The sequence below is a fragment of the Centropristis striata genome, chromosome 23, assembly GCF_030273125.1.
Source record: "Centropristis striata isolate RG_2023a ecotype Rhode Island chromosome 23, C.striata_1.0, whole genome shotgun sequence".
Taxonomy (NCBI): domain Eukaryota; kingdom Metazoa; phylum Chordata; class Actinopteri; order Perciformes; family Serranidae; genus Centropristis; species Centropristis striata.
Genome location: NC_081539.1, coordinates 4,565,739 through 4,575,738, shown reverse-complemented (window position 1 = coordinate 4,575,738; position 10,000 = coordinate 4,565,739). Strand labels below are relative to the sequence as shown.

Sequence of the window (10,000 nt, the reverse complement as noted above, 5' to 3'; positions counted from 1 at the left end):
ATAGGAGACAGGAGATAGGAGATAGGAGACAGGAGATAGGAGACAGGAGACAGGAGACAGGAGACAGGGTTTTTTCTTTCTGTATGTTTCTTTCCTCTCGTCTATTTTTCTCAACCTTTTCCTCCGTGTGAATATTAAATCTTTGATATGCTGGGTTTAATATATTTCGAAGAACTAAAGGACTCTGGATTAACTTTATTTTCATCAATAATAGTTTTTCTGCTTCCATTAATTTCCACAAACACACAGATTGGTTGTTTCTTTCTAAAGGTGCAGAAAAAAGTCCTGTCCTGCTTTGTGAACCAGAGAAGATAAAGAACACAGCTTTGATGCATCAAACGACTACCATTTAAAAATGGTCCAGACTGGTTTGTGTGTGTGTGTGTGTGTGTGTGTGTGTGTGTGTGTGTGTGTGTGTGTGTGTGTGTGTGTGTGGTTTACCTGGCTCTGTAGCTCGCTCTGCTGTCTCAGTCTCAGGTTCTCCGGTGTGTCGGCCACGATGGTGAACGACGTCTTGGGATAATGTCTGAAAGGAGAAAGAGCCGAGGTTACATAACGGGCACGAGCTGTGTTTCCATTAAAGTCGGAATTTTGAAGCGAAATCTTGAAATGCTGCTTTAAAGAAAATGCAAAATTAGTGAGTTTCCATCAGCTGGTTTAGAGCAAATGAACAAAGCTGCAGTAATGTACTTTGGTCAGCAGGTGGCCGTATAACAGGAGAAGAAGAAGAGATTGAGCAAGAGGGAAAAAATAATTTAAAAAAAAGAGGCTGGTCAAATTTCTGTGATCAGTTTTTTTTTTTTTTAAATGGAATAAAACAGAATTTATATACAAATATGTTTACAAAAGAAGACACAAAATGACCAAAACCCCCCACAATATGACAAAAAAGAGACAAAGAAGATAAAAATGTGAAAAAAAAAAAAAGACACAAAATTACAAAAAAAAAACCCCAGTATTCTCCACATATTGTTGATATTCTCAGTTTTGTCATGTTTCCAGCCTCTCCTGTCCTCTCCTCTAAGCTCTGTGTAAACAGCCTCTCCTGTCCTCTCCTCTCTGCCCTGTGTAAACAGATTCTCAGTGAATAATTTAATGTTTTTAACAGGATCTGGTTAGTGCAAACACTTTATTTTAAACATTTTAACACAAGTTTTGGTTATATTTTCTACCAGAAACTTTTATAACGTTTGATCTGTTCAATGACCGTCGGAAAGTACAAATTTCTTCAATAATGCCTGTTTTTACAGTTTCGTTCAACGATAACTGTTGTTGTTTTTTTGGCTAACTTTTCTAGCCAACATACACTTCAGGTTCAGAGGGTTTAATGTGCATCTACATTAATATTTTAACTGTTTTCAGCTCACGTGTAAGAGAGCCTTTTAAAATAAAATGAACCAAAAAAAAGAAAAATAAATGTTTGCGAGAACCAAATTGTTGTGATCTTATCCAAACAGCAGTGACAGCACTGAGTAATCTTGCTTCTCACTTTTTAATAAGTCGTTTCTGTTGTGTTTAAACAACAAAAGGCTGCAGCCAGAATAATGTCAGAGCCTTTCTATGGCGAGCGTAACCTTAATGAGCTAATGACACGGCGGGACGGTGACATTATAGTGGAACAATGACCCATTGAAAGGGTGAAGAATAAAAACAGGAACGCCCAGCTGTACCTCTCCGTATCTCACTGGAGCTTTCTGGCTCCTGTTAGTCACCTTAACATAAATATAAAGAGATATTTTTAGTGCCTTTAAAGCTTTCGTCTGCAGGAAGCATGAAGGACAATGGAGAGACACACGTGTGCAGTGTGAGGTGGGCGGATGAGAGACTTAAACGTAGGAGGGAAAAACTGGAGGAGGAGGAGGAGGAGGAGGAGGAGGAGGAGGAGGAGGAGGAGGAGGAGGAGGAGGAGGAGGTGGTGTCTTTATTGGAGCCGGTGTTGGTTAAAGACAGTTTGCCAAGAAAAACAACCAGCTCTGACGACTCCTGATGGATTGTTTTTGTCCTGAATCTCCCCTCCAGTCCCTCAAATCATCCCAATTACAATCATACGTGACAACTTCCAGATAGCTTGTTGCTATGTTGCAAATGGTTTAACCCTTTGATGCACAACATGGTCTAAAGTGACCCGATATGTATGAGGTTTCATGTTCTATATCTTTGCAATAAATTATTTTCATCATTCAGTGTTCCAGGTTTTCCTCAATTAGTTTGTTTTTGATCATCATACATCCTAATTTTATGTTTTCCTTGATTCATTTTTTAACAAAATCCCTTTTTGTGTCACTACTCTTCTAATACACAACATGGGTGAAAAATGACCCATATCCATTTTTTTTTAGCTAAGTAGCTTGCTAAGCTAATTACTTAGCTAACTTCTTGGCTCAGTAGTTAGCTTAGCAAACTACTTAGCCAAGTAGTTAGCTACGTAATAATACAAAAACGATTTTTCTTCATAAAGTATGAGAGGCAAACTGGAAATAATGATCTGTTGTTATCAAAAACAAGATATTTAAAGAATACTTGGAATATTCAATCATAAAATAAGTTGATATCAAAAGATAGAGCACAGAAACACACAGCAGCATTAAATAACATGAGAAATGAATGCGGCTCATTTTTGACCCATGTTGTGCATTAGAAGGGGGGTTAATATGTTGCATCAAAGGGTTAATAGAGCCTAAAGGTACTAACTGCTAGAACTGCTAGATACAGGACAACAACATCTCTAACCTACTGCAGGAAGTTAAGAGATGTTTGAATCACAGGCTGCACTTTGGTTTCACATGGGACACCAACCTCGCTCTGATGGGAGACACTTAAGGTTTTTTTTTTGTCTTTTATGTATTTTTTGGGTAATTTTGTTTCTCTTTTTGGTAATGTTGTTTATTTTTTGGTAATTTTGGTATTTTTTTTATATTTCTTTGGTCATTTTTGGTCATTTTGTGCATTTTTGGCCATTGTGGGTTTTTTTTTGGTTATTTTGGTTGTTGTTTTTTGTCAATATATTTTCTGGTCATTTTTGGCCATTTTGTGTCTATTTTTGGTCATTTTGTTTATTTTTTTGTGGTCATTTTGTACATTTTCTGGTCATTTTTGGCCATTTTGTTTCTCTTCTTGGTCATTTTGTGTCTTTTTTTGGTAATTTTTTTTATATTTCTCTGGTCATTTTTGTTCATTTTGGGCATTTTTGGGCATTGTGTGTCTATTTTTGGTTATTGTGTGGGTTTTTTTTTGTCATTTTGTGTCTTTTTTTGGCCAATTTACTGTTTTTTTTATGACTCCTGGGCATCAGAACGACTATGGTGCGTTCAATAGCATTGGAAAGAGTATGGTGCGTTCAATAAACAAGTTAACGAACCATTAACATCGTGGCCATTCTAACTACAACAAATCAGTTAATCTTCCAGTTCCAGTGCATTAGCAGTTCAGAAACTACTAGCAGAACTAATCTCCAGTTTCTTTAGTTTTCAGTACAGATGCTTTAAAACTGGCAGTTTAAAAACATTATAAAAAATCATGATAATAATCGAGATCGGACAATATGAAAAAAAATACCTGGTGATAATTTCTGTTGCCGTATCGCCCAGCCCTACATCACAGCCTCCATCCCTGTTCTCCAGCCTGATTACAGTGTGAACGCAGGAGAACAGAGTGGAGTTTCAGCAGTTTGCCGTGTTTCTGTGTGAATCATCGGTGCCAGCAGCTCAGTTTGACCACTCCACCGTCCTTCACTCCTCTCCTCCTCCCACAGCTCCTCTTTCTTCCTCCCACTCTCCTTTTCACACTCTCTCTCTCTCTCCCACACACTGTAGCTCCCTCTCTCCTCTCAGTATTTAGAGCCGTCATTACTGCTTCTGTAAAAACAGAGCAGGTGAACTTACCTCTAACATTGATGGGAATTACAACGCTGGTATAAAAACACTCCAACACACCAAATCACCTCTTTAAAGTTTGAACCCTCAGCAGCTCTGTAAAACCTAACGAGCTCTGATCTCTCAGCTAATAATATTAATATTTATACAGCTCTTTAGATGTATTAAATATTCTGGATGCTTTATAAAGCCACATTTCTCTTTTTGGTAATTTTGTTTCTTTTTTGGGGGGGGTAATTTTGGTCATTTTTAATATTTCTTTGGTCATTTTAGGCCATTGTGTGTCTATTTCTGGTTATTTGGTTAATTTTTGGGGGCATTTTGTATATTTTCTGGTAATTTTTGGCCATTTTGTGTCTTTTTTGGTAATTTGGTTTCTCTTTTTGGTAATTTTGGTAATTTTTTTATATTTCTCTGGTCATTGTGTGCATTTTGGGCCATTGTGTGTCTATTTCTGTTCATTTAGTTTATTTCCTTTTGGTCATTTTGTATATTTTCTGGTCATCTTTGGCCATTGTGTGTGTACCTTAGGTAATTTGGTTTCTTTTTGGGGGGGTAATTTTGGTAATTTTTTTTATATTTCTTTGGTCATTTTTGGTCATTTGGTGCAATTTTGGCCATTGTGTGTCAATTTCTGGTCATTCTGTTTAATTTTTGGGGGCATTTTGCATATTTTCTGGTCATTTTTGGCCATTGGGTGTCTATTTTTGGTAATTTGGTTTCTCTTTTTGTTAATTTTGTTGTTAATTTTTTATCATTTTTTTTATATTTCTTTGCTCATTTTGTGCATTTTTGGCCATTGTGTGTCTATTTCTGGTCATTTTTGGCCATTGTGTGTCTATTTTTGGTCATTTTGTTTCTCTTTTTGGTCATTTTGTTTCTTTTTTTTGGGTAATTTTGGTATTTTTTTTTATATTTCTTTGGTAATTTTTGGCCATTGTGTGTCTATTTCTGGTCATAACGTTTATTTTCTTTTGGTCATTTTGTATATTTTCTGGTCATTTTTGGCCACTGTGTGTCTATTTTTGGTCATTTGGTTTCTCTTTTTGGTCATTTTCTTTCTTTTTTTTGTATTTTTTTTATAATTCTCTGGTCATTTTGTGACATTTTTTGGGGTCATTTTGTATATTTTCTGGTCATTTTTGGCCATTGTGTGTCTATATTTGGTTATTTTGTTTCTTTTTTTGTCATTTTATCTACTTGACTATTTTTGGGGTCACCCAGAAAATGTCACATTTCAAAGAGAATTTGGGTTTAAAGAGGCTGTGAGATCACCCTATTAGTAGTGGTAGACCCATTAATTGCATTTTCAGATAAAAGGCATCATATTTCACTGTATTATTATCATTATTATTATTACAATATTGTGTTATCAATGTCTTCTCTGACACACACACACACACACTCAGACAGACAGACAGACACACACACACACACACACACACACACGCACACACACACAGAGCTGTTACCTGACTCCAGACTGTGTCTCAGTGGTTATAAATAGAGCTCATTGACTCCTACAGTAAGTGTTGTTGTTGCAGGTTGTGTTTCCGTCTATAAACCCTGTGATCATGATAATAATTGCAGGTCGCTGTGGTCGGCTCGTCTCTCTGTCCTTTAACTGATAATTAGCAGCAGATCCTAAACACTCATCATCATCTTCACCGTCTGTGTTTGTCTCCATTCTCCTCCAGTCTGTTACTGTTAGACACACCACAGAGAGACACACTGGAGATGTCTGTCTGTCTGTTTCTGTCTGCCTGTCTGTCTGTCTGTCTGTCTGTTTCTGTCTGTCTGTCTGTCTGTCTGTCTGTCTGTTTCTGTCTGCCTGTCTGTCTGTCTGTCTGTCTCTCTCCGTCTGTCTGTCTCTTTCTCTGTCTGTCTCTCTTTCTGTCTGTCTGTCTGTCTGTCGCTGTCTGTCTCTGTCTGTTTCTTTCAGTCAGTCTGTCTGTCTGTCTGTCTGTCTGTCTCTTTCTCTGTCTGTCTGTCTGTCTGTCTGTCTCTCTCTCTCCGTCTGTCTGTCTCTTTCTCTGTCTGTCCGTCTGTCTGTCTGTCTCTCTCCGTCTGTCTGTCTCTTTCTCTGTCTGTCTGTCTGTCTCTCTCCGTCTGTCTGTCTCTTTCTCTGTCTGTCCGTCTGTCTGTCTGTCTGTCTGTCTGTCTCTCTGTCTGTCTCTGTCTCTCTGTCTGTTTCTTTCAGTCTGTCTGTCTGTCTGTCTGTCTGAGCAGAAGTCAACGTCAGTGAGAATAAACTGTTATTATCTGTTATTCTTCATCTCCTCCACTGTCTGGGTCCTTCTCCTCTTTTTATCACTTTCTCTCCTCTAGTTTTTCCTGCTGGACGTCTCACTCTGACTCTCTGAGACACAAACACAGAGAGACTTCCTGTGGAGGTTTAGGCCTCGGCCTCTTTCACTCCGTGCTGGTTAGTGAGTGTGTTTGTGTGAAAACTTCTGGCGTTCCTTCCAACTAACGCTCTCTTTGTTTCACGTCTGTTACTCTCCGTGTTACGTAAACACACACTGACTAATTTTGTCCCCAAAGTTTCACTTCACCTGTTCCAGTTGCTGCTGGCAACCACGGATGCTTTGTTCATTTGGTGCAACCCAATACTTTGAGACAAAGAGCGGCTCTGTGGGATATTTTACACACACACACACACACACACACACAAACACACACACACACACACACAGACACAGCGAGCCAAGGTAACTGTGTGCTGGCTGGACAAGCAGCTCGGCACAATAACTCAGTTTGTGTGGAGTCTTTAACAGCCCGCTGACGTCCAGACGACGGAGCGGCCCGTCTCTGCTCGCTGCTTTACACAATCTGAGCATTTTAAGGTGGAAAATCAAAGATTCTTTCTGATCTCTGAAACTACTAGAGGTGTGAATCAGCGTTTCGGCCCCACGATACGATTTTATCCCGATATTTGAGCCACGATATGATATTTTTTGCGATTTTAAGCATGACAATATATTACATTGAGATTTAAATTCAATCAAGAATTGTTTTGTTGTACTCATATAGATAAGATGACCAACAAAAAAGACACAAAATGACCAAAAAAAGACACAAAAATACCCCAAAAATATGTGAAATGGCCAAAATATGACACATAATTACGAAAAAGACAGAAAATGCCAAAAAAAAAGACAGGAAATTACCCAAAAAAGACAGAATGGCCAAAAAAATACTGAAAATGACCATAAAAGACAGAAAATGACCAAAAAAAAAGACACCAAATGGCCAAAAAGACAGAAAATTACCATTAAAGACACAAAATGACCAATAAAAGATACCAAATGGTCAAAAAAGACAGAAAATGACCAAAAAAATATGTGAAATGACCAAAAAAAAACAAAACAAATTGAATATAAAATAAAATATAATATGCATCTCCAGTATATTCCTAAAGTGAGCCAACTGCAGCCTCCAGAAAAAACAAAAACTGCAAAAATACTGCCAGCCTAGAAACGCTAAATATGGATACTTGGCGGCCATGAATTGATATAATATCCTCACACAAAATATTGCGATAATTTGCTGTATCGATTTTTCCCCACACCTCAAAAAGCTTCAGTCAAAGATGCCAACGCGTCCTGACTTTTGTGCTAAAAAGAAAGTGCAGGTGGCCACAGCGTTGGGTCATTGGGTCAAAACTCCTTCGTCCCATTGACCCTCTATGCATCATCAATAGTCCATCAGTTATCGGGGCCAGTTGGTTCAGCTTGTGAACCTTTTCAGAACCGGTTTGCTTTTCTAAAGGCTCCAGAGTCACGTCATCACATCACTGTCTCTATACGTCGCCCTCCCACAAACACTAGTCACAACGACATCATCTCTCTACAAATGGACAATATACAAATTAGTGATATACGTATCATTTTGACCGCCAGTCAAAATGATAAATGAACTAATTTTTACACCTTAAAATTCATCATGGAAGTGTTTTCATGGCAAAAAAGGAGAAAAAATGTTTCAAACCATGGTGTCTGATTGGTTTGGGGACTTCTGTTACTCAGGCTGTCCTTGTGATCAGTTGGTAGTTATTTCTTCAAAAAGTAACGCACTGAATTTCCTAACTATCCCATGAAATCATGTCCGTTTATGAAGCATAGAGTGTATATGTTATGTGTTGTATATATGTGTATGTGTTGTGTATGTGAGTATTTAGGTCAAGGCCTTTCTTTTTTCCCTCATCTTAATATCTTAATCATTTCGTGTTGTTGCCAAACCTTAAGTTCCATTTACACACACACACACGCACACACACACACACACACACACACACACACACACAGACCATTAAAGTGTTTCCAATAATACCAGACATATCCTGCCTTTCTCTTCCAGCTTAGTTAAGACACCAGATTTACAATACACCAGAGTGTGTGTGTGTGTGTGTGTGTGTGTGTGGGTGTGTTGTGGATACGGATTTAGATTTACCATTGTCTATAATGTTGCCGTGACATTTGCCAAATGACGGCAGTCTCGTCTCTCCCAGCAGCAATGACGCACACACACACACACGAGTCTGAGTATACAGACGCGTGTGTGTGTGTGTGTGTGTGAGGTCCAAATAAAAATCATCTCTGCAGGTTTAAATCCATCCATTTGTCACATATCCAGATTCTGATCCCATTCAGTGCACCACAGTGGGACGGTTTAATGAGAAGAATCTCTCGTGTGTAAATGTAATTTATCACAAAATTCAAAGTTCAAACATCCAGAAGTACTCGGGCGACACTGCTATTGTAGCGTGTATCAGGAATGGACAGGAATCTGAATATAGGGATCTGATAAAAGCCTTCAGTGACTGGAGTCACAAGAACTATCTCCTACTGAACACCTCAAAGACTAAGGATGATCAGAGATTTGACCAAAATGGCCAAAAAAAAGAGAGAAAATGACTCAAAAAGACAGAAAATAAGCAAAAAAAAGACAGAAAATTACCAAAAAATATGTGAAATGACCAAAATATGACACAAAATTACGAAAAAAGACACACCCCCCCCAAAAAACAATATGTGAAGTGACCAAAAAAGACAGAAAATGGCCAAAAAACACAGAAAATGACCAAAAAATATGTCAAATGACCAAAAAAGACAGAAAATTACCAAAAGAATATGTGCAATTGACCAATCCAATCTCCAGTATATTCCTAAAAGTGAGCCCACTAGATAAATAAAACATAAATAAATAAAACTACAACCAAAACAAATTGCAACAAAACATTACACTGAGATAATCATGATGTATTATATCATTTTAGTATAAAAATTACCAAAAAAAAGACAGAAAATTACCCAAAAAAATGTGAAATGACCAAAATATGACACAAAATTACGAAAAAAGACACGCAAAAAAAGTGAAATGACCAAAAAAGACAAAATGACAAAAAAAGATATATCTCCAGTATATTCCTAAAAGTGAGCCCACTAGATAAATAAAACATAATTAAATAAACTACAACCAAAATAAATTACAACAAAACATTACACTAAAATATTATATTATTTTATTACTAAAATAACATATAAACAGCTGGAATGGCTGCTATCATTATATCAGCGGCATAACATTTTTTTAAAAATCAACAATACTGTCGTTTATTGTCATAGTTTCTGGGAAAATACAGTACAGGCCAAAAGTTTGGACACACCTTCTCATTCAATGTTTTTCCTTTATTTTCATGACTATTGACACTGTAAATTCATCAAAACTATGAATGAACACATGTGGGATTATGTACTTAACAAAAAAGTGTGAAATAACTGAAAACATGTCTTATATTCTAGTAAGCAAAGGGTGGCTACTTTGAGGAATCTAAAATACAAGACATGTTTTCAGTTATTTCACACTTTTTTTGTCAAGTACATAATTCCATATGTGTTCATTCATAGTTTTGATGCCTTCAGTGAGAATCTACAATGTAAATAGTCATGAAAATAAAGAAAAACGCATTGAATGAGAAGGCGTGTCCAAACTTTTGGCCTGTACTGTATATCGTCCTAAAAAACGTGTTTTATGGTGAAAGTGTGAAATCAAAGATAACCATCAGCGGATGGTTCCCAGTTCAGGGATTACTGTGTGTCCTGTCTGTGTTTCCTCTGCGGCCCATG

General features: G+C 37.4%; 1 protein-coding gene across 2 annotated transcripts in view; it reads right to left on the bottom strand.

The window, feature by feature from the left end:
* LOC131962081 (uncharacterized) overlaps positions 1-10,000 on the bottom strand; it is a 185,549-nt gene that overhangs the window by 113,967 nt on the left and 61,582 nt on the right. For both annotated transcript variants that reach the window (XM_059327039.1, XM_059327038.1), the window contains one exon: positions 442-526. In XM_059327039.1, coding sequence (XP_059183022.1) covers positions 442-526 — 85 coding nt within the window. The remainder of the gene's footprint in view (positions 1-441; positions 527-10,000) is intronic.